This window comes from Echiichthys vipera (genome assembly GCF_963691815.1).
Source record: "Echiichthys vipera genome assembly, chromosome: 15".
NCBI lineage: Eukaryota > Metazoa > Chordata > Actinopteri > Perciformes > Trachinidae > Echiichthys > Echiichthys vipera.
The window spans coordinates 7,103,590-7,129,183 of record NC_139840.1 but is presented as its reverse complement, the minus strand read 5'-3'; the positions used below and the strand labels follow the sequence as shown (position 1 = coordinate 7,129,183).

Sequence of the window (25,594 nt, the reverse complement as noted above, 5' to 3'; positions counted from 1 at the left end):
AAAAGATCTTTCTTTCAGAGTACTTCCCTCTGAATAATAAGCCACAAATCAAGGTCTATAGGAGGGGCATGGCAAATGACAACGTTAGACAATCCAACGCTTGTCCAAATCAAACCTAAATAGAAGACAACAATCATCCACAGATTCAAGATTTTCCTACATTTCACAAGGTCTCTAAGGACCAAAGACAAAACAAGTCCAAATCATACAGTATAGGTCTTTATCCTCAACAGTTACATATGTGTGTGATACCTGTGCATTACTCATTCATACCCGCCCTCACCTGAAAAGTTGCCTGAAATACTGTCTAAACAAACTGTTTGTCCTTGTTTTAAGTATAAATACTGGTCAATAAGGTTGATACCTAGAAATATCATGTTCTGGGCATTTGAACATTCTTCTTAGTGCTGCATCCTCTGCCAATTCAGACACATCAGTAATAACACCCAATCTTTTATAGTCAGTGTACAGTCAGTATATTCAGTGGTGACGTACGTGATCATCCATTCGGCCACACCGCGCTGAAGACTTGTAAAAACTCTCACACTGTCTCCGCTGGTAAAAACATTTGGATAAATGGGATCATTTGTATCACTGATGGGTGAACCATCCCAATTTCATAATACTGCAGGCTACTTTGTTGTGCGAGTGTAGCCAGAAAAGGATTTTTTTGGCACTTTCTAGATTTTGAGAGGCAGTTTGGGTCAAAGTAAACTCAGTGGGAGCAGGTGAATAACACAGTATCTTGTTGCACATAATAAGAACGTATTATTGGATCAGAATCCATGCATGTCATCTTAGCAAGAGGCTTGAATTGCTGTTAACTTTAGACACAGTGATCCTCCCGGGGCTCTTCTTCTACGATGAGATAGTTGATACTTCAAATAGGGCTTTTTAGAAATGTGAAATCTACTGTATCGCCCAGCTAACAGCAGACCTTTCTCTTATTGTTTATTTTAACAAGATGTTCTTTCTTATTTTCTTTCTGCCTTTTCCAGTTTCAATAAACTATTTAGGAGCTTTCGTAACGCATAGTGCATGTAAACACACTCAATTGGAGAAGGAGGAAGTACAGATAACTGAGGTATTTTTGGACAAATCCATTGTGATACTCAATGCAACACTACATTTCAGAGGGAAATATTGTACATTTCCCTCCACATCTATTCGACAGCTTTAGTTACTATTTATGTTCCTGATTAACACTTAACACACACAACATAAGACTTATTAGATATGATGTATCTTTTTTAACGACTCATAAGTATATCCAGTGGTTAAAACAGTAAAATGTTGTGTACACATTAATGCATCATAAATAATAACAACAATAAAACAGACGGACTCTTCTGTGTAATGAGTACTGTTTTTTTTTTAAATATTTCAGTTCTATGGACCCCCCCGAGAGGGTCACAAGCAATGCTCCCTAGCAATAAATTAGGTGATCCAGGGACAGATAGTGTGTTACTCCTTTCAAAAGGCTGGGCTCAGACCGTATAACTCCACTGACTGTGAGCACAGCTGCAGCCGCTCTGGCCGTGCTGTGCTGGTTGAAGCTGTGGGTGCAGATGTGGTTATTGCTCGGACCGTGGCAGCAGTTGCGGTTGTATTTATGGGGGTATGGATATGGCTACAGTAGCAGTATTGTGACTGCTATTTACTGCTACTATTAAGTATTGTTAAGCCACACGGGATTTGAACATGTGGTGCTTTTATCAGATATGACAGCCACAATGTGCCACAAATAGCACACACCACGGGAGCACAGGAACATGGTAGCTTCAATACAGCCAGCACAAGCGTCTCAATTCTCTGTACACACACTCAACCAGCTCCTGGCTGTAGACTCACATTTACCGTATGACTATGAAAGTGGCACCAATAACAATGTAACCCATGTAACTTGCGGCAAGAATGCAAAAAGGTATTCACCAAAATGTCAAACTGTTGTTTTAAAAAGGACTTAAGTTTTTGTAATAGAGTATTTTTACATTGTATTGCTACTTTTACTCATGCAAAGGTTCTGAAAACTTTCTCCACCACTAGTATGTCACATTTCCTTCACAAACAAGTGAGCTTTTGTTTCATGGTGGAGGTGGATGTCTCCCTCTTCCTACATCAGCACTCACCTATCCCTCCGTGCTCTCCTCCTGGCAGTCCTGAAAATTTACAAGCAGGTGTGGATCTGTGAGAAATTTTGACTGAGCGCAGATGGCAGGAAATTCCAGTGAAATGACAGTGACTCGGTCCAAAACCACAGGACAGTGTGAGCAGAGCCCATGAACCAGATACAGCGGGGCCAGCAGCAGCAGCAGCAGCAGCAGCAGCAGCAGCAGCAGCAGCAGTGGCGGCGGCGGCGGCAGCAGCAGGAGCAGCAGCAGCAGCAGCAGCAGCAGCAGGAGCAGGAGCAGCAACAGCAGTGGCGGCGGCGGCGGCGGCAGCAGCAGCAGCAGGAGCAGCAGCAGCAGGAGCAGCAGCAGCAGCAGCAGCAGCAGCAGCAGCAACAGCAACAGCAGTAGGAGCAGCAGCAGCAGCGCCTATGGAATTGACTCGGACTCCCTGACCTGCCAGCGTCTTGAAATAGGAGCAGCTTCACAAGACTTCTGTTAAAACTCTTCTGTTAGTCTGGTGTGTTGGGTACTGACTGACTCCAACATGTCTTTCAAAACAAATTTTGGGTGGTATTTGGTCTGTGAAACCTCATGAAAATAGATTATGTTTTGCATTTAACATTTTTTATAGAGCTTTGTTTGGTGAAGCATTAATAATTCCTGCCAATAGATCAGGCAGGACTATCAAGTGATACTTTCCAGCTCTTCATGCAGCACTCCTTCATATGATGTCATGGGAGAATTAATTTACACAACTACCCGACAGGATTGCAGTAGTGAGGGGGAGTGGAGCCAAGCACCTAAAATACTGGGATTATTTTCATCTGCAACTTTACATTATTAGCATGATTGGCTGAATAGTTTGACAGACTATTATATGTATCCAAAACAATGCTAGAGCCTGTCAGGGCCCTCCCTCCCTCTGAAAGATGGCACATGGTTTAGTCCACTAGTTGTTGGTCCTCTCCATTAACAACTAGCACTGATGTTGAGGATTAAGTCCCTGTTTACATCTGTATATACTGTATATTTATTTCTTCTCTTATACATATTAAATTCCTGTTTACTGTCGAATTCAGATTACTTTATTTAAGAGGTTATTCCTTATCTTAACTTGCACTACTTTGTGTTCAGATTCTCTTTCGTCACTTGTTTGATCTTCCTTTTCTACATATTTTATTAGCATTGTTGGATATCACTACAACAATTAGGATAATAGAGTAAGTGTTTTGAGTCCAAAGTCTGATTTTAGCTGCTCAAATGTGAATATGTTCTCATTTCTTTACTCCTCTATAACAGTAAACTGAATATCTGGAAGTTATGGACAAAACAAGGCATTTGAGGACATAATCTTGGAATTTGGGAAAAACTTTTCTGGACCAAACAAATAATCGATTAATCAAGAAAATATTCTTCAGATTAATCGACAATGAAAATAATCTTTAGTTGCAGCCTTATTGTTGGCGAGAGGCTGAGACCTAATATTTTCCCTGCACACAGAAAATAAAGACATTGAACCTTAAAGCTTCAGGTGAACTTTAAGCAACTGAGTCATTAAAAAAATAGTATAGTAAGTAAAATACGGCTATTAAAAGAGAAAAGACAGAAACCATCAGAAGAAAAGCAGCTCTCTAATTTGCCAGCAGTGTTTCAAAGTGGTTTAATATCACTACGTAATGGGGCCAACAAGCTAAGATTTTCATAGTTAGCATGCTGATAAATGGAGCAGCATTGCCTTCAGTTTGAGAAACAGCCACTCAGAGAGAGAATCAGCTTCATGTCTATTACCACCATACTGGATGCTCATGTTACTGAGGAGGTCGGGCAAGGTAAGCTCATAAAGTGGCTACTAAATTCATTTCAAGCAGTATTCTTCAGTAGAAAGGAGATTACCAAAGCCATTCACCGCCCAGTCGCCATTTTAAAAAGGTATTTCTAAAATGTTCAGAAAAACTTTTATATGAAGCGTTTTTGGCACTTTTTAGTGTCTGTATGAGATGCTTTCAACTGACTCCAATGTAAAAACAGTCTGTGTTCATTTTACATTTTCAGAACAAGTGCTCTGATAGTCAGGTGACGTAGTATAACGAGCTATGTACTCTACTTGGGGAGGGTCGTGTATAGGTGGTAACCTTGAATGAGGCTAGATGGTTAAGGTGAGGCATTAACCTTGAATGGTTAAGGTTAGATGGTTAAGGTGAGGCACTGAACATTAATGGCTAGTATAGTTGATTGGGAAGCAAGAGTTTTCACAAGTTTTCAGGAAACTAAGGTTACCAGCTAGACGCGATCCTTAGGGAGGAAGTCGGGGCGGATGGTTGGGTCGTACACCTACCACACACTATGTGAAAGTGAAACCTAACAGACGCACTTTTTTAACCCAAAGTCCATCCATCCATCTTCAACTGCTTCTCCCTATCGGGGTGGGCTGGAGCCGATCCCAGCTGACATCAGGAGTGGGGTAGGGTACACCCTTGACACGACGCCAGTCTATCACAGGGCACACAGACAGAGACAGACAACCATTCACACTCACGTTCACACCTACGGGCAATTTAGAGTCATCAATGAACCTAACACGTGCATGTCTTTGGACTGTGGGAGGAACCCGGAGAATACCCCGGCAGACAAACTCCACACAGAAAGGCCCCAGCTGGGATTCAAACCTGCAACCATCTTGCTGTGAGGCAACTAACCACCACACCATCGTGCTGCCCGAAAGCCCAGTCTTTTCCTAAACTTTCCCATGTAGTGTTATTGCCTAAACCTGAGGAATATTTTGTTATGTTTAAAACTGCAACTGTTGAACACGGTTGAACACCAAAAAGTGACAGTAAGGGGTCCGTATGTGACGAATAGAGCATGACAATGGGTTACAGCAGTTCAGAAATGTTGAGAGTCAATGTCTTTGTGGTTTGCAGCAAATGTAGAGTACCAACATTTTATTCTGGCGACAGGGTTGTGCTGTCCAAACATCCCACGAGCTGTTCTAAAGAAGCACACTGGCAGCTTCTGTGTAGAGGGTAGAGTTAAATGGCTTTCAACATCGGATGTTCAGGGTGACTGAAATCATTATACAGTACAATATGTTGCGAAGAAAACTCTCTTAAATTGCATTACAAACACTACTGATAACCTTAATAACCACTAAAGATTGTGTGTTTCCTTGATGTAGTTATTTGTACAGGCCAGGCATCGGATGTATTAAAAAAGGGGAAGGGGTGCCATTGAGGCTGCGTATATGTGATGCCATGATTTCTGTGCCAAACCACTGCGAGCAGATAACAATAGCTTTCTATAAAAGGACAGTGAGAGTTTTGGAGTCATATTGCAAATACGTTTGGGATCGGAGGGGAGGGAATGCAGCTGAGAGAATACGGTAAAGAAAAAAAGGTTATTAAATGACTCAAAAATGAATTCATACTGTTAAAAAAAAGCTAACTTTAAAACATGTATTCCTGCCAAAACAACAACTTTCCGTCTGATCGTCACTTAAAACTCACACACATTTGAGTTCCTATTAAACATTTCTCCCTGTGTTTCCAGCAGGGCCTCTGAAGCCTTTGAAACACTCCCTCTTGTATTTTTCTGCACTGAAACTTTGAAATGTAAATCCGTATTTCCTCTGGGAGCAGATGAAACGGGGGAAAGCTATGTGTACATCTGCTTTGCCGATCCTGCGAGGCAGCATTAATCTTGACAGAGCTCTTTAATTTAACTGCTCTATTTGTTATGCTAGCATGTTAGTTTTAGGTAGCTCCCAGTAATAATATTTAAACTTTATTGCAACAACTCTCTCTACACGGTCCTCTCTTTAGTGTAAATGTCCCAACACTAACTCGTGCAAAACAGTAGCCTACATTATGTTGCTATGTGACTGCATGCTCTGTGCGATATACTTGTAATTTGACATAATGTTTTCATTTTGTAAGACTATTCATCTTTGTTGCTGAGTTTATTTACCAATTTATAAGCTGTTATATTCTGCTGCACTGATTTAATCAACTCTCTGCTCTCTTACTGTTACTTTGACCTCCCACTAAAGACCTCATGGGAAATAACTCATTTATTATGTTGTCCTTTTAAAACTCTTGAGTTTTCATCTCCAAACTAAACTTTTTAAGAACAAAAACTCTGCTTAGATGAAGAGACTGTCAAATGGCTTTCCTGCAGAGGTGCATCTCATTCTGAAAGCTGTGTCCATCAGCGTTTGTTATACTACAATCTAAATGACAATGTGTAAGTTTGAACTCTGACATTATACCTTTTGTCACATTTTCCACACAGGTGATAATCTGAATGTGCATATACATGTTTAGTCAATTGGCTGTTAAACTGCTTTATCCCCTGTTTGAATGCTCTGTCAGTTTGGGTAACATAAGCTATGTTTGTCCAATTTTATCGCATTGTCATGCTGCTTTCATGTTTGTTAACGTTAATTCTGTAAGGAAGATGCTTTAGTTCTTGATAGCCTGTTCTTGGTACATTTCCCTCCAACACAGGAAGCTAACGTTTGATTTTTGCAAAAACGTCTACACTGTCAAGCTAGCAGTTAAAGCTCTAATCATTTATTTTTTTTACCAGCGGTACGTTTACAAGATGGCTGTATTTAGTTAATTTGCAAAGTGACAGTATGTAGTGTTTGGTGAACATAGTGGGTACGTTTAGCCTACTTTTCATATACCAACTATTTTGCTGCTAATACTTGTACGGACGGCCTGCTGACGGCTTTGCTGACATTTTCTTTCAGAGGCTGCAGTGGACTGAATTTTAGAGCAATAGTGAAGAAGATGGTATCATCTGAAACCGGACAACCTAAAGCATCAGTTGGTACCAAGCATTACTCGCTAGCTTGTCAGAAAGGCGGAAAAACTTTGGTGAGGGAAAAACTGGCAAGGCCATTTTTAATGGGGTTCGCTGACCTCTGACCTCAAAATATATTAATGAAAATGGGTATCGAGTACCCAAGTGTCTTGCCCAAATAAATGCCCACTTTATGATAATCCCAGCTAGGTTGGGGCGAAAACCCCTTATTTTTCGCCTTTTCTAAAATGGAGTACTTCAACATTTCTTGAAATTGCATGAATTGGGTTTGACTGGACAGCTGAGACTCTTGTGGATTCAATTGAATTCATGTTTGATGATGTTAATCCCCAGAGTCGCAATTTTTATTGTAGTGAGAGCACTTTGTGAAACTTGAGCTCACTGTATAAAACGAGCTGTTGTAACCTCTAGGATAATCACAGCCTTATGAAACTTTACAACCACAAACTAAAGACCTTAGGCAATTTATGATGTTTGGCTTTCCAATGTATATCGACAATACGTGGGTTTCTGAGCATTTTCCACAGCAAAAGTGTTTGAAAAACCAATTCAACTCAAACATTGTTGTTACTAATGAGAAATAATAGAGCAGGAGACTGGGCATCATAAACGCCAATCATGATGCTCTGAGCCCTCACACACTTAATCAGTAATAAATGAATTATGACTTTAGATGAGTGACTAGAACAACTGACACAGTCCTGAGTTGCATCTCAAATTAATCTTCAGGTTACAAGCTTTCAGATGATGTAAAGTACTTCTATGTAGCATCTACTCTCACCTCCACCTGCCTGTTATCTCCCTCTGAACATCTCCGTCCCCACATTCACCCCACTTAAAAAAGAGTGTGTGTGTGTGTGTGTGTGTGTGGGGGGGGGGGGGGTTACTAATTCGTTAACTTGTAATGTAGTTGTTTTATATTGTGGAATTGCTACTTTACTTAAAAGATCTGAATGCTTCTTTAACCACTGTCCAACAAATCGTTCAACCAGGAAGAAGAAGCGTTCGCTTGCAACTAAATGTGGAATCAAACCCAAGAGGCTACACACACTTGCATACAAATACACACACACATCTCTGTGATACATTTGTTTTCTATTCAACTGTTGTGAAAATAACCCAAAGCAAGAATCTGGAGTTCATAATAATCATGTAGAGATAAACTACCCTTCGTGTATTAACTGGAACTTTTAATCCTACTAATTCACGGGACTTTGCTGAGAAGAAAAGTTCTGGGACTTGAAATAATTTCCCAGAGTAAACATGATTTAAAAAGACATTGGCCTGCAGTTAATACACACCAGAAACAATGTTGAAACAGTTACCTCTGATGCTTGCAGCGGGTCCTATTACCAAGCCGTGTCACCCTTGGGTGTTGCAAAAGAGCATGCACCTCTAAGCCAGGAATAATATTTCTGAACCAAACCAAAATGAGCTCTGCTCGTAGGGCAATCACTGTGCATGTCCGTGAAAGGTATGTAGGGGCAGGGCCGCTGAGAAAAACAAGTGACGAACCATTTCATCCGCACGCTGTGAACACGGACCCCTGTCATTGAAGCGCAGTTCAAACCAGCATGACATCGGATGTGACAAATTCAGTCTCCGGGTTTTTCTGCGTGGTAACAAATATTTATGTAGAGAAACTAATTTGTTTCTTTCCTAACACTAATAAGACCCACATGATCACAGTGTGTCAGTGAATTTGAACCCTTAATTAAATACATTACATCATCTTTATAAACAAGAGTATTAAAGGGGCAGCCTGTTTAGTGAGTCAGCTGTGAATTGAAATGACCGCCTTTGGCCACCAGAGGGAATTGCAGTAATAAAGTGTGTTCATCCAAATGTTCAAATTTTAATCAAATTTACTAAAATTTGACAAGAGAAGAAAATTTGTCTCAACAGGGGTTCCCGTCAGCAGGCTTTCTGGATGTAGTAAGAAGGGGATGTAACGTTTCCCTACTATTGAGATATTCATTTAATTATTCTACATGTTTTTCCTTTACTGTCATTTGTGTTTTTTTAAGTTTGCTGCTTAATGGAATAGATTGACGGTTTAAAATAGTTAAACGAGTGAAATGAGCTCAATACCTCTAACACATCTGTGCATTAACTGCAGTTTCACTTAGCTTAGTATAGAGACTGGAAACAGGGAAACTGTTAGCATCGCTCTGTCTGTAGTTAAAAAATAAAAAATAAATGCCAACTGGAAGATTTACTCTGATCCTTTAGTAAAAGTAGGAATACTAGTCTAAAAATACTCAAATACAAGACAAAATCCTGAATCCTTAAAAATGTTAGTGAGGTAAAAGCATAGAGGCATCTTCAGCTCATCCAGAATGTTTTTAACACTAACAAATCCATTTAGGAGCATTTAAAGTCCCACTCCAGACATGTTTGTAAGTAGGTATAAACTACTCTGCTACGATTAATACATTGTTAAACATGGTTTGCCCAAATAGAAAGTTAAAAAATCTCAGGGAAGGGGTTGGAAGATCGCCTTGTTCTAGGTTGAGACTCTTCCGTGACTTCATTCAAGCTTCTCCCTGAGGTTGACCTTGTAAAATAGTGTGAAACAGAATAAATAGCGTTACAGTGGAGAGAATCAGCCACAGGCCTACATGTTTGATCTGGCTTCAGCCAGGAGGCGGTGGGGCTGCGGAGCCCCATCTATGGACGGACACAGAGCCCGAGCTGCCTGCCCGTGGAGCTAACGTGTCCTGAACCTGGAGTCAGCCATACCCAGACTCAGATGAGGAATATGCTGTCACTAAAATCAGTGACCAGAAACGTATTTAAGATCTTTTATTAGTTTAGTTTATGTTGTGTGTAAACTGTCACTCGTTGTGTCAAAGCCGGTACACCGTTGAATAGTGTTTCACATATTAGACAGTGATCGGTTAATGGATTAGTGATGTACCAACTAAAGCTGCCTGAATACGTTTGGATCTCAGAACTCGGAGAAGAGGTACACATAACTATAGTCAATGTCATGTTAGAGGGTGGAAACAGGAGAAAAAACATTTTCAAAGAGGGGGGGGGGGAGACTTTCTATACCATTTGGTAGATTAGAAGTAGCCCTGCATTATCAAGAGAAATAAAGTAAGACAATGAAGATCAGCTTTTGCATTATAAATAATGATTTAATAGTTTTTTTTAGATGTTCTTCCTTCATTTCTTGTGTTACCAGAGCACTGAGGAGAAGAGGCGATAAGTCAGGATCCTAAGCAGTGGCTCATACAATCATTTGTAAAAAAAAGGTCCATTTACAGCTTTTTCCTCAGTTCACTCACTGATGAAGATTGTGAGAATGACCGCTCAGGACAAAAGCTTGTAAGTGGGCCTTGGGTTCGAACTTGTCTTATTTCTAAGGACAGGACATTTATGACTCAAGGTCATATCACTTACACTAACTCTTATATCACTTACTCGTCGAAGCATTTGAGCTTCTCACAGTCTTCAGCAGATTCAACGACTGTTTTAGGTTGAGAATAAACTGAACAAAAGCGACGCATCAAAAAGGGTTCTTATAAAACTGTACATATCCTGGTACTGTGCCCCCATCTCACCTTTTGTTTTTTTTGCCACATATTGTAAATACATGCAGCGGCAAACTGACTCATTTCATTTAGTCGCTGAATGAATTAATTAACCTCACAACTCTCCTGTAGAACTAATGGACTCTCTTTTGGGGTTCGTACTTTCACTTGTAATCATTGAAACTGTTTTTTTGCATTTTGAAATGTCAGCGTAGGAAAACAATCCACTAAATTTGAAATGCTTATGTTATTTTCTTCCCCTGGTGTGAAATGGAGGCGAACACACTGCCAGGGCAAAGAAAGATCTTTAGGGCGAAACAAATCTTGGCCGGCCGCTGTCTCCTGCTCGTAGAACCACGCTCCATCTGAGCACTTGAACAAACAATCTGAGCATCTGGTGAAACAATCGCTGAGTATTGATCAACAACCTGATCAGCTACCCCCAAAGGCATGCTGAGGTAATTTCGTGCGAGTCTACAGAGCAGTACAAATGTTGTTTAATTGTTACACATAGAAGATTAAATGAGTTAAATGATGAAATTAAGTGTGACTCAGCACTCACCTTTGTGCAATGGGAGCGCTGGCAGAGGCCTGCGAGTATAAACCACAATTCCCCAGCACAAGCTCCGTGTCAGTGATACCATGAGACTAATGATTAAAACAAGCCTCCTCATCTGTTTGGCTTCCAGAAAGCCAGATTTCCACCCCCCGCGCAGCACTTTTCATTCCAGCAACATTACATAAATCAGTGCAGAGGAGTGGAAAGGAAGAGTCCCATAAGTAATAAGAGAGGGGAAAAAAATAATATCACATTTGGGTAAGAGGTCACTACATAGAGCAGCATATCTATTAATTGCCTTCCTCAAATCCTTGTTGCACAATCAAAACAAGTTTTTGTGTAATCAACGATAAAGATGTGCAATTAGACCCTGATAAAGATATTTCTCAACAACACTGTAGAACTATTTTTCCTGCGTTTTTCCTCATTTATCATAAACTCTTGACATGTTTGCACATCTACCAAACAATGGTGGATGCGCCAGCTGGAGTCACTTTGAGTGTTTCAGCCTCCGACATTTACAGTGATGAGGATCCTTTAAATCTAATAAATAAAATAAAGAGATCATGCAGATGTTGTGGTGTTGACTGAGCTGAGTGGTAAAAACACATGCATCTATCTAAAACAACAACAACAACGCAAATCGTGCGGTAATGTCTTCATTGTCACCAAGTAACTATGGCAACACGCTTAGTACGACTGTATTAGGCATCAGAAGTCCAGTCAGGTAACCGTGTGAGGGCTGCTCTTACCGTTTTGCGTCCACTCATAGCTCACAGCTTGTTAGTAGGTCTCTGCCTCGCGCTGCCTGCACGCGGATTGTGCTTCCCACTGTCACAGCAGCGCTCTGCTCCGCGAGCTCACCGTCTGCATCTGCTGTGCCGCTGAGCGCGCGCACACGCACACGCACGCATAGGCAAACTTTTTTTTGCAGTCTTATTAAACACAGGATGTGATGCAGCCTGCAGATAATTAAATCCACTTAATGAAAGCCTTTATAATACATAACCGAACCAGGCTACATCACTTTTGTCTCTAATCTATGAAGCTCAATAATGTGTTAATATGACATCATCCCCACTTTTCAGCATTAGGGCTTAGCTGTGATATGTTATAATAATATAATAATAAAATCCCAACAAGATTTTGGTACTACTTTCCGACCTTCAGCGTTTATAACAGTGGTGTGTACAGACTGTTTGAAGGGCAGGGGCGAAAAGGAAAAAAAGGGCACATATAGCGCGCCCTTGCCACTGAAGAGAGCACTTTAGCACACGTTTGGCTGCCAAGAGGACACTTTAGCACACATTTGGCTGCCAAGAGGACACTTTAGCACGGGTTTTGGCTCCTAGAGGGCACTTTAGCACGGGTTTTGGCTCCAAGAGAGCACTTTAGCACGGGTTTTGGCTCCTAGAGGGCACTTTAGCACGGGTTTTGGCTCCAAGAGAGCACTTTAGCACGGGTTTTGGCTCCAAGAGAGCACTTTAGCACGGGTTTTGGCTCCAAGAGGGCACTTTAGCACGGGTTTTGGCTCCTAGAGGGCACTTTAGCACACGTTTTGGCTCCTAGAGGGCACTTTAGCATGCCTTTTAATGCACATTAATTAAACCACTTTTGGTTTGCCAGGCTGTGGCTGGTGTTTAGCTCCTTACTCCTCCAATTGACCGTTTGACCTCTGACCTTCTGGAAAGTGGCTGCTGGTGCAGGTTATTAAAATCTAATTACCTTTACAACTACAGATTAGGATTATTGAAGAAACTAACATTTAATATCATAGATGACGTGCTAATATGTACCTTTTATGTTTTGTTTTTGTACATTTAGGTTTTGCACTCTTAACATTTATAACTGCAAATTGAATAGTTTATTACATTTTATCAATTACTTACTGTTGTTCTCCCGTGTTTGGTTTACACTCTTGGAACAGGTGCTAGCATTTTACCTGATGACCTGAGAGGCTGAGAGGGTTCATATGGTAAAAGACAGAGATGTATTTTGGTCTCAAGCCATCGAGAGATTTATATACAAGCAGCAGTACTCCAGTAGTTCTGAGAACTGGTGTGATGTATTCGGTGAGACCTGAGAACAGACTGTTGCAGTGATCTAACCTGCTGGAAGTGAAAAGTCCTGCCTGGACATGAATCCTCTGATTCTTCTGTTAAAGATGATAGAATCCAGACTTTCAAGCTGATTTGACGTGTCTGTTAAAGATGATTGACTTGTTATTTTATCTGAGGGCTAACGTTCAGCCTTCCCTCTATTGTGACAAACACAGTCGTAGTTTTGTCTGCATTTATCTGGAGTAAGTTCAGGCTCATGCAATCATTTGTTTGTTTAACTCCCTTGCAGAGAGAACCTAGTCACCCGGTGACAAAGCAAGGTACATTTCAATTCAATTCAATTTTATTTATAGTGCCAAATCATAACAAAAGTAATCTCAGGACACTTTACAGAGTAAGTATAGACCACACTCTATGACTTATTTATGATTTACATAGACCCAACAATTCCCCCGTAGAGTACGGTGTACATTTAGTTGTTGTCTGGATGATTCTGATAGTTGACACTGAGCAAGACATTGAACCTCAAATTGTTCCCAATGTATGCAAAATGATTATAAGCTGCATTAGAAAAATGCATCTGCCAAACCAATATAATATAATGTATTGTAATTATTATTTCCAGTGGAATCCCTATAATTTTGTACACAGTGTGTTTGTGGTGCAGTATAACTGACCATAGTCTGGGTTTTGGCTCGCAAAATTTCCTATGGTATTACTGTCAGCACCATATAATGTACACTGAGGTAAAAATAAATGCTTAATATTACCCTTGTCACGTCCATAAGGTGAACTTTACTCCCTGTCCCTCCCACATTTGTCCCAATCACATCAGAACTTGGACACACTGTATGACAGCTTGTCAAACATCTGGCCCTTCCTCGCACTGTTAAGATCGACATAAATACACAAAAGAAGCACAGAAATCTTTTATCTGCGTATCTGATTACACAGTGAAACTGCAAGTCAGAGTTGTAATTCTGATTCACGTTATGATGCACAGAGCTGTAAACAAGTCCTCTGGGACGGCGCTCAAAACAGAACCAGATGGGCGAAAACAATTCACAAAAGAACATATTCTCCATGAAAAATTGGGACATTGTAGGGGATTAATCTCCTAACTAGATACAGAAAACAGCTGGTTTTGGTCGCTTTTGCTTGCCATCCTTTGTCTGTCTCCTTTCCTCCTCAGGTGCAATGAAGTCATTCAGAAATATTAAGAGACCTTTTTTCACAGTCGACATTTTGACTTTTGAGAAAACCATTAAGCTGTGACAGCGATGCAACAGGCACGATACCAGGACCCTGAAAACTGAAGCAGCTAAATGGAACTCAGCCATCAGTTATTCTGGTATTTACCCTTGTGCTTTGACATCTTTATTATTACGTCTCACTAGAGTTGTATCTGTATGATTTTACATGACAGACAGACAGAACGTTTGATTGAAATGACTGACACAACTTCCAACCTACAGGTAGATCTATATAATTAACAAGCTGTGAAATAGAAAGAGAAAATATTTTCTCCAGGGCTCTAAAAACCCAACTTTCATTCGATGAAATGCTCTCAACTCAAAGACATTCAACCTGTGACAAGGGGTCATGCCCAGATATTTCTTTATTCTAAAGAATCACACACACAAGAACAGCACAGGTGTCTTTGAGAACCGCAAAAGCACTTTGTAAATGTGATGTATTATTATTATTGTTGTTATTTATATGATAATGACTGCATTACAGTGAAGTGTGCCAGTTCCAGGGACCCAGTATTGTGCAAGCTGTCGTATTGGGACACTTAATGCAACTAAGTCACTGTTTGTGTTACTTACTGCACGTATCCTTATATGACAGGACAAAATGTGTGCTTTGAAAAAGGTGTGTTGTACAATACCTGTACACAAGATGTCCTCAGGGAGTTTCCCACCTCTGTTGATCCGCCTCTCTTTCTTTGTCATTAGCCATCTGCCTGCACAGCTGTTGCTGGTTTGCTCCTTACTTCCTGTGTGCACATACAGGCTACTTTTACTGCCGTATTCACATGAGTTACCTTAAAAAGTGCTCAAATGTGCTAATTAAGATTGGTTTATTTTGACAAGTCAAAGTCAGAAAGGTTCATGCGAGATAAGCCGACGACTCATCTGACAACACAGGCATTGTATTCAATTGTGAGCGCACACACACACAGGTGTTTTCAATTAATCTGGCTGATTAGACCTGTTTAGATCCTCAGATGAAGCAGGGACAGGACGTCATGTTCATCTGCTGTCCCATATCCTGTAATCAAACCAAAACCACACTACAGTACTGAAGACATACAAGACTGATCAGTATGTAGAGTATAATCTGAGCGGGCAATCCTTTATGCTGTCTTTGAGGTTTTCTTGTGGCGCATGAGCACTCATCACTTGTGATTGTTCAGTTCTTGGTTTGTAAATTTAAAGTTGATAAAAAACATCTCCAGTGTCACCATCATTTATTATTTCTTTATAACTGCACTGCCACCTCCTGATTGTTTCTGGTAATACATCAGTGAGCTATTGCTTTGTGCTCTCTTTCAAAAAATGACACTATTTAATTGTATTGATGTGTATAAAAAAAATACCAGTTATTTACTAGTAACCCAACTGATTTAAAGTATTTAACGTAGGCCTATACAGGGTTTTGTTGCTTTTTTGTAATCCAAGGCTTTATTTCATTGGGTTAAACTTAATGTATTTATTTAAATATAAATAAAGACGGTTAGCAAAGGTCCGGGTTGTTTGGGTGGTTGGAAGAATTGGTGAAAACACCTCACAGAAGAGAGGAACTCCTAAGTGTTCACAGCTGCCAGTGTGACTCTTATTAGGCTGATTGCTAATTCGTTGCACGGTATGTCAACTATTTAGAAAAAACTTCAAAGCAACAAGAGGACAAGTGCACCATTCACCGAAACAGTGCGTTGTGTTTTGGCACACACGTATTTTTAAATGTTTGCGTTATGATAATATATTCATGTAGCACAAAGTAATTAAAAGTCTTAAAATCACCGTGTTTAAGAGAAAAGCATGGACCGTAGAATAATAGTCGTAGCCATTCGCAAGCTTATTGTTGACGGTTCTTCCCGCTAAGAGAAGTAAAAACCATGATACGAGAACTGTTTTGACATTATTTACATATTTTACTCGCGCTTTTTTAATAAAAACAAAGTCAAAAGCTAATTTAAACACGAGTCGAGGCGTAAATCTCTGGAGGATTCAGTTGGGAGGCAGGGCGGACTGGTTTTCAAAGACAACAGGTGAGTACGTTTTATATACCGGGCCCCACCGGCGGTGAGCTGTGTTCGTTATGTCATAGCGCTGTTGGTGACCCCGCCCCCCCGGACTACGCTGTGACGCAAACCCAGCAGCCACATCCGGTACTGCGCCATCGCCAGTGACGTCAGCGCGCTGGCTGGGTGGTTGAAGAAAGCTAGTCCGCTGCTCGGGGAGCGAATCGCTTGTGCACAAAAAAAAGGCCGACCTAAAGTAACATATTTGACCGATTTTACCGAAAGCAAGACATTTTACTCGTTAAAGGTCGTGGTGAGTATTTTGTTCCCAGACATTTTTTCATTTTTCCTTCCTTTTTCTTTTCTTTTTTTGGGATTTTTTTCAACGATGCTTTTTCTATTTTGCGTGTGGACAGAACATAATGTGCTGGCTAGCTAGCTAGCGAGCTAGCTAGCGTAGCTCACTGACGCTCAGCCTCCCCCCGACACACGAACGCTGCTTGAGGTTTTTAGAAACACGACGCTTTGGATGCATCTTAGCTACAGTTTCGTCCATTTTTCCCCCCCAAGTCTGTGTAGCTTTGTTTTTGTAACGTGTATTGTGAAGAAGTTTCCTTGACGGGACTGGTGTGTTTTTTTGCACGCTCCTCAGCGCGAGCTAACAGCGTCAGAGGCTACCTTTTGGTTTATAGTCGCAGCTTCTCCTCGATCCTTGAGTCAATGCAGATTATCGACGACACGTTTATCAGAATTTTGCAGGTTTTGTTTTTTGCAAGCAGAGGAACTGGTCTGATTGCTGTATTTTTCTTATGCTTTTCGATTGGTGGTTGGCTAACGTTAGCCATGCTAGCCGGCTATGAGCCCCCGAGGCTGGCGCAGGGCCTGTGTTTCACACTGAAGCCTGACGGGGGCGCTGTCGGGCTCCAGGCGGGTGTTTGTGGATGGTTTAGGTAATTTTTGATAATACCCAGATTTTGCTTTTCTGGCTCAGTTTGCTTTTTTGTGGAGTAGATTTTTCCCCCTTTCTTTTTTTTTTCTTTTTTTTTAATCTGAGGAGTATTTTTAATTTTGGATGTTTTGGACTGTCAGTGGTCTCAGTTTTGTTACATGACGTTACAAATACACATTTTATTAATTAAACGTTTACTGATCCGATTGAGTATTATGGCTGTTTGTCTGTCAAAACCAACGCACGCCTTCACATTCACTCCTAGGCCACAGGTACACCCACAAGCCCCATGGCGTCCTTTCATCAGACAGAAGCCCATGAATAAAATAGCTGGGCCTCCATTTAAGTGGAAAACACTAATACATTCAAAAGACATATACACAAGGCCATGCATGAAGTTATCCTGCCTCCCAGCATTAATCACATTACTTGGTGATATTACTGAAATATGTATTGTCCCTTAATGTCTTCTACTTAACCTTATTGAGTTATTCGTATTGTAGAAGTCAGGAATTCCTAACCCGATTTAAACTGAATCAAAATGATATCCCTTCTTGTTTAAGAACCATGATATAAATGGGACAACCCATGCTTGGACTATATGATATTTAATAAGGCTGCTTATCATACCTGCCAAGCCACCGCAGTATATTAAATTTGACTTGATGCTTTGTCAAAGTATGAAAATGCCTTTGATATGTTCACATAATTTTAAGGTTTTTGGTGTCTAAAGTTGATCCTCTGTTTCCATTACACTCTAAATGGCTTTACCTACACTGATTATAGTGTAGATTGTCTTTTAAATTGTAAACAAGGTTTCATTAGAGCTCAATAAACAAGGGCCTATGTGGACTAGGGCCTACACAGTACACTTTTCTGCCCCGTCAGTGATATGAATGTAAAGGTTTCAATTTGTTTCTCTTAAACTTGGATGTGTACTGTATTCTCTCCATTCTCACAGCTTATGTTTAACAGAATATTAGACTAGATATTAGATAGCATTAGGGTAAGGTTGTAGTCCCAAAGTGGTTAGATGTAACAGGGTTTTATTAGACACCTAAGAGGTGTTTTATTAAACTCCTGTGCACACTCCAACCAGGTAAGACTTGGTATAAGATAACCCTGCTCAGCTTGACTGAGGTATGTTTTCTGTCACCTCAGTATAAATCGTGAGGGGCGAAGGTCGAGACACCAGCCCAAACTGATCCCAGCCCACAGTGTCAAACATCAGACAGACGACAGCCCTGCACACAGACGCTATGGAGTGAGTGATGAATGACTGACCCCCTGTCAGGCGGGGTGGGAGGGGCTACTGTTGATGCCACTTCTGTTTTCATGTTTGCTTTATCAAGGTTCAGTTCCCAGCTCTGAATTTTAGTTTATTGAATAATGAGAGTAGAACTGGTCTGCTGCACGAACTGAGGTACACACAGCCTTTGTCCAATGGCAAATACAGTATATTGATTTAATGGCGCATATCGGATCATAATATCACGGTGGTGCTTTACAGCCAAATTAAACTGTTTTCACGAACACAAATGACTGCTCCTGCTGAGTGAAATGAACAGTAATTGTTTCTGCCTGCGTCACCATCCTATCCATCTGACTAAGCCCCCAAAACGGTCGCCCTCTCCTAATTTAGTACTCTACAAAAGCTCCAGCAGAGTCAGCCAAAAATTCTGGTAATGAATATTGCATTAAAGTACTGTTGAGTATTTTTGGAAAATGTAAGGCTAGCATTTTGACACGCCTCAAGTTCTACTGTAAGTCCCCAAAACGTGTCTGTCACTCAGGTGGAGGTAAAGGGTGGTCACCTTGAGTTGAACCAAGTGAATTACGGTCATCTCAAAAATGTCAACAAGTTGAAATGTGGCGTTCCTTACAAGGACACTTGGCAGTTAAAAATGTCAGTGTCTTTGAATTCCTTGAAAGCGTGTGAGACTTTTTGTCAGTTGAAAAACAGCTCAGAAATATCACTATTCTCACGTTTCTCCGTCGTCAGAATAGAAATGCACAGAAACATCCTGTGGTTTTTGTTAAAGCTTTAATGACACAACTATGGTTGTCTGTTGCCCATATAAAGTCTTAAACATGAACCGTAAAGGACATTAAAGCTCACTTAATGTGCCTTAAATATACCACCAGTTATTGAAATGCATTAAAATCCTGCTAATGTTTAACCTCCTGTACAGCTCAATAAGTATCTCCATAGTTAAATGATGAAATATAATAGTGTGGTATGCAAAACTCTTATTGTAGCCACTTGATCAGAGCAGCACCACACTTCATATACTGGGAATATACAAACTCTATGCTACTGTTTAGTTCTTAGTAAATGCACAAATGCACCTTTTTTATTTTTAAGGACTAAAATCCAGAATTCAGTGAGCCAGTGTCATCCTGGTGCCGTACTGTGGTCTCAAAAACGGGTGGATGAGTGTTTGTTACAGGCCTCAAATGTGGATGATTATTCCTTTATTCTATTATTTGTTTTGTATGTATGTGATGCCAAACGAGAAATCAATTATTATTAGACTGGGAGTTGTTGGTTATTGAAAAAGGCATAAAATGTGGCACTTTATGTAAGAAGTAATTTGAAAGCAACTTTAGGACAGGTTTGGACATATCTACTGTTGATCCTAAGAATGGCCTCATCAACCTTTAACTTCCAGTGGTTCCCTCCTTTCGCGCCACCACATGCCAATTTCTGATTTAAACGTTTTAATTTCCTGCTGACCGTGTACGCTGTTGTCCTGATTCACGGTCATCACAGCTGGGTAGACTCTGCCGTATTTGATTCAGCGATAGCAGCAGTAGTTCAGAGGGGTGACTGTAACTTATTATGCCACTAAATCTAAATCTGGGACTCGTGTCTGTGTGTCTTCCTGCTTAGTCGTTCACCCACATCCTCCAGCCTCATGGCCAGCAACGTCACCAACAAGACCGACCCACGCTCCCTCAACTCTCGGGTCTTCATCGGCAACCTTAACACCCTGCTGGTCACCAAGGGGGATGTCGAGGCCATCTTCTCCAAATACGGCAAGATCGTCGGCTGCTCTGTTCACAAGGGCTACGCCTTCGTTCAGTTCGCCAATGAGAGGAACGCCCGATCTGCTGTCGACGGGGAGGACGGGAGGATGATCGTGGGTCAAGTTCTTGGTAAGATCCCGATTTAAAAAAAAAATATATATATTATTTAAATAAATGTTAAAGTTGTTCTTATCTATCTACTGTGTCAATAGGACAGTTTCATCCGTACCGTGCCCAAACAGGTTTCACGGGTAAAGTCTACTTCGTTTGACCAGTGTGAGTGCAACCGTACCGCGCCTAGGTCTGGCTTGTCGACCACGGCCCGTTTGGGAGGGGTTTACTCATGTACGAGCACGAGCGTGCGTACTTGTACGAGTACTAGGCCTACGGCAGCTCTGATGTCATTTTATGTGCGCCTGTTGGGCCATAGAAGAAAAAAAAGACGGACCATGTGCGGACATTTAAAACAATGGCGGCGAAAGGTTCATGTTCGTGTGATGCGGAGGTGGAGTGTTTACTGCAGATTTGGTCGGATGTGCTTTTTGTCAGTCTTAAGAGTGGAATAAAAGGGGCCCATAGAAACGCTATTGGAAAAGAATAATGGAGGCAGTCAACCTGAAATGTGCGTACACGATCTCAGACCAGACGTGAGAGTAGATCGTAGCTCCCGCTCACGTCCAAATTGATAAATGCCAAAGTTTGCCAGGAAATGGTCGTACGCACGTTTTTCTGCCGTACGTTTGTTTGATAAATGAGGGCCATTATGTTTCTGGACACTTGATTATGGTTGGTGACCAAACTAACCTCAGTGTCAACAGTCGGACGCCATTCGATTATTGGCCGTATCCGGACACATCCAGTCTGGTGCACTTTCACGGCTTTTTACGGCTTTTTTTCCTGAGTGATCTCCACTAAAGTGCATGTAGAATTAATTTATACACATCTGTCAATCTTTATTACCAGTTCGAAGGATCCTCTGCATCACTTTCTCACTGATCAGTTTTTTATGTTTGTTTTTTCTCAGATATCAACCTGGCTGGAGAACCGAAACCCCACAGATCAAAAACCACCAAACGCTCAGCTGGGGACATGTACAGGTCAGTCACAATGATACTAGTAACAACGTTACAGCTGTTAACACCTCAAGAAGAACACCAAGTGTGCCTGTCAACAAAAGGCAAAAGTATCACAAATAAACATAAATCTAAAAGCTCAGCTGACTTTAGGACAGACTTGTATAAAGAGTTGATGATATCTCCATGTTTCCTCACATGCACCCTTGTTTTTTCCCTCCATAGCAGCAGTTCCTCATTTGAACTCGACTATGACTTTCAGAGAGATTATTACGACAGGTGAGTAAAATGTTTCCGTGTCTCAGTTTTAAGAGTGACAAACTACATTTTTCTCTCACTCGTCAGACAGTAGTTTCTATTTCCTGAACTTCATCCTGTCACTGCTGCTTGTGCACTCACAGTGCTTTAGACTGTGAATAAAGATAGTGTTTTGTTAATGTTGAAAGTAATGCATGAGGTTCTTTAAGAGAAGGTGGCATGTTATCAACTACTTTTGACCTCATGGAATGAAACAGTCTTTAGTCCACCACCAGACCCTGTAAATCGTTTAATATCGTTCTGTGTTTGGTACCAGAATGTACTCGTACCCGTCCCGTGTACCCGCTCCTCCTCCTCCCCCCTTGTCGCGGGCCATCATCCCATCCAAGCGCCCGCGGGTCAGCCTGAGCGGAGGAAGCAGCCGACGAACCAAGAGCAGCTTTTCTTCCTCCAAGAGCAGTCAGAGGACTTCATCGTCCAGAACAAGTAAGATTATCTGGTGCTTCATCGATCCATTCTGGGAAATTAGGGAGGGGTGCAGAAAACGCTAGAGGGGTATTTTTTTACTTGTAAAGGAAAAATGAATCCTAGCACCATCTTGGCTTTTATGAGTAACAAAGTGGTACAACAGTCAAAAAATGAAATCTGGCAAAACCATATGCATGTAGTCATCTCTTTACTTTGAGTGGCTTGAAGTTCAAGTATCAGGATACAGGACATCATACTGTTTGCCTTAAATGAATTGGGAGCTGTGGTGGACACAACAAAGTTTTGATAATCAGTCGTTAATTATCAAACAAAAACTCAGACGTCAGCTGAGTTTCTTTAATGTAAATGTCTTGCGTCTCTATTTCATGTCTTTGCTTTCAAACGTAGTTATTTTCATTGTTATCCAGACAAAATCAACTGCCACTGACGAATTGTTTGACCAATTGATTAAGCTCTAAATCTATCGTCAGAAAATTAACTGTCAAATTAACCAGCAACGATTCTGATAATAATCAAATAACTGTTTAGTCAGGAAGCAAAATGGCCAAAATCCTCTGGTTTCAGTGTGAGGATTTGTTGCTTTTCTTCTTCCGTCATATCACTGTTAAATTTCTTTGTTTGGACAAAAGGCAAATGCCATTTTAAAACTTCACCTCGGGTTCTCAAAAGGGGATTTTTTACAGTTTTCGGACACATAAAGTGTGCATCCTATTTTTGACTGAGCTTATTCAGAAGTCTTTCTAACACATGTACTCCCTCCGTTTTCTCTGCAGTGAAAGTGGACGAGCTGCAGACCATCAAGCGGGAGTTGACCCAAATCAAAAGCAAAGTGGACGACCTGCTGGATAGCCTGGAGCACATGGAGAAGGACCACAGCAAGAAGTCAGGTAGCGTTTGGAAACACAGTATGTTTTAATAGGCAGTGGAGAAGAGGGTCTGACTCCTGCTTCCATCCATCTGTATTCCTCTTGGTAAAATACAAAACCACAAACAAATGCAGTCGGTGCGCTAGTATTTGACCAGATGGGTTGCACAGAGCCACGGTTTCTCTGACTCTGATTTCCGAATTTTTGGCAGAAGCTAAGGGAATAAAAACAGAGCCGGGCGAAGTGACCTCACCTCCACACACTAGCAACAAGAAGGATGATGGTTTGAAGAGAGACAGGGAAAACCAGGTGATAAACGACTCGGACGAGGAGGAAGACGACGAGGACGACGAGGGAGACCTGCTGGAGGAGGAAGAGGTGCCAATGCCGTGCTTTTATTTTGCTTTTGTTCTTTGCATCAAAGACTGAAAATGCATTAATTTGATATTGTTAACCAGTGCTGGCAAACTAGTACATTGGTATATTATGGTTCTTTATTTTAAAACAGTTTAGTTTGACCTATGTCTGAGGTGGATTACATAGTCCAGCCCACTCCATTTAAGCCCAGAGAGATAACAAGGTCCATTAAAGGGAAACTCTGCCAATTTTCAACCTGCTTAGTGTGGGTAGCATAGCTTCTCTAATCTGAGAATTGGCTGCTTGGATGTAATAACCTTTTAGGCTTTGAATTGTAAACAAAACAAGTCCTTTTTAAAAAATGTCACCCAGGGCTCTGGCTAATTGTGATGAGTATTTTTTTATATGCAATATGACAAAAGATTAATCACCTGACCCAAGAAAAAAAAATTAACTAGAGCTACAATGAAATCCTTCAGGCTGATCTATCGGCCACTCTTAACTCATTGCAAATACACTAACAGGAAAAGAAAAAGCCAATTTCAGCGCTATAAATTTGGTTTGAGGTCATTTAAAAACGTGTCACATTGCATAGTTTGTCCATCAGAAAGCACTGGCCGGCACCCTCAGTATGTGCCGTGTTCAGTTCTCCACAGGGCGACAGCTGCTATGTTTTCCGTCAGTCTCAGTCTTGTGAGCACAATATCACAGCTTGAGGGATTTTCTTCAAATGTGGCACAAATGTGCACTTGGACTCAAGGATGAACTGATTGCATGTTGGAGGACAACGGTCAAGGTCACTGTGACCTCACAAAACGCATATGTGGACGTCAATAACTGCATCCAAATGCAAGGCTGTAATTCTAGTTTTAAATGCTATCGGCTGATGTATCGTTGGCTGAATCATGTCAACCTCAAATATCTTGTGTCAGTCAGGCTATAGTAATGAGTTAATTAGTTTACTAATGTAGATACATTTCAACACAGTATTATCTACAGTAATCCCTCCACAAACACAATTTGAACGCTGATGTAAAGTTTACCATTGTGCTCAGGAAGTGCCTGAAGAGCCACTCAGGCTTCACATTAAGCCCCGCTGCTTTTGTTACACAACCTTCACATTTCATCACTAAATCGTCTTTCACTCAATCGACCTGCAGGTGAAGAGTCAAGAGAGGGAGGACGAAGAGGACGATGACGAGGAGGAGGAAGGAGAGCATGTGGAAGGCGACGACGACGGCGACAGTGTCAACGGCGAAGACGACTCGTAGGCGTGGACCTAACCGACGCACGCAGCGTACACACAGCTTCCAGAAGGAACTCGGACTCCTGTTTTAACACTCATGATGTAGATACGAAAGACACGCACGTACACACACACACACACACACATATACACACACGTACACACACACGTGCATGGAGCACACTCTCTGTTGTCCCATTGTCCCTAAAGCTGTTTTTTTGTTTTTGTTTGGTTCCTTTGGCCAGTTGTCCAGTGTTGCTGTAACAGGAATAACTAGCTGTAGGTTTCAGTTTGTGTTTTTACTGCGTCGTTGCTGGAAACATGGACTGTTAATGTTCTCAGAGACGACAGCTCGACGGACATCTCTTAATGCGAGGACAAAATTCAGCTACATAAGACGTTTTTAGGTTCAATGTGTTTGTTTGACCTTGTGTGTCTGTATGTTTGTCTGTTTTTTTTTTATACTATTCAGTTTAACTGTAAAGGAATAAATTGCAATAAAATATTAAAATGGAAGAATGTCTTGTTGCTCTTTCACATAAACGACAGCAATAGTTCTTTTTCTTACAAAGAAACCAACTAAATGAGTTGAAAACCAGTTAAATCTTTAACAAAAATGAAAAACAAAAAGTACTTGAGCGCCTACGGGAATTCTAAGGTTTATCACAACTTGGTAATTAATTTTGTAGCTTTGGCCGCTAACCACAAATATTCAAAGTAACAGATCTAATATCTCAAAACAAATTCAAGGGTGTGTGGCAACAAGCTCGAGCTGTCAGACGACCTTCCTGGTTGTAAGCGGACCCCTGGGCCAGGCGGGGCAGAGGCAGTTGGGATTAACTGCCATAACTTATAGACACTCTTCCTTGTTCAACTTTGACCCTCAGTATTTGCCACAGCTGTGCACCCATGGTGTTCTAATATCAGATCTGATCATTTTTATCTATCTTCCAATCACTCAAAGCACACGCCACATTCACCCATTA

At 41.1% G+C, this 25,594-nt stretch overlaps 2 protein-coding genes across 5 annotated transcripts in view; one reads left to right on the top strand and one right to left on the bottom strand.

The window, feature by feature from the left end:
• Positions 1-11,899, bottom strand: part of glis1a (GLIS family zinc finger 1a) — a 47,481-nt gene extending 35,582 nt beyond the window's left edge. For both annotated transcript variants that reach the window (XM_083927898.1, XM_083927900.1), the window contains exon 1: positions 11,786-11,899. The gene's annotated coding sequence lies outside the window, so the exon portion shown is untranslated. The remainder of the gene's footprint in view (positions 1-11,785) is intronic.
• A 4,626-nt stretch (positions 11,900-16,525) lies between these two features.
• LOC310958005 (heterogeneous nuclear ribonucleoprotein C-like) lies at positions 16,526-25,119 on the top strand. Of its 3 annotated transcripts, none has more exons than XM_083928784.1 (9): positions 16,526-16,653; positions 18,451-18,553; positions 20,183-20,448; positions 21,344-21,416; positions 21,621-21,671; positions 21,967-22,136; positions 22,913-23,026; positions 23,220-23,383; positions 24,523-25,119. In XM_083928784.1, the coding sequence occupies exons 2-9, from the start codon at positions 18,549-18,551 to the stop codon at positions 24,631-24,633; spliced, it is 954 nt and encodes a 317-aa protein (XP_083784910.1). In that variant the 5' UTR covers positions 16,526-16,653; positions 18,451-18,548; the 3' UTR covers positions 24,634-25,119. The 3 variants fall into 3 exon arrangements, with proteins under 3 accessions (XP_083784910.1, XP_083784908.1, XP_083784909.1); XM_083928782.1 differs by having other exon boundaries at positions 21,618-21,671; XM_083928783.1 differs by lacking the exon at positions 16,526-16,653 and having other exon boundaries at positions 16,679-18,553; positions 21,618-21,671.
• The last annotated feature ends 475 nt before the right edge of the window (positions 25,120-25,594 follow it).

Coding starts and splice junctions, on each gene's coding strand:
- LOC310958005 (XM_083928782.1), top strand. Junction 20,449..21,343: donor GATCGTGGGTCAAGTTCTTG/GTAAGATCCCGA, acceptor GTTTTTTCTCAG/ATATCAACCTGGCTGGAGAA. Junction 23,384..24,522: donor ACCTGCTGGAGGAGGAAGAG/GTGCCAATGCCG, acceptor ATCGACCTGCAG/GTGAAGAGTCAAGAGAGGGA.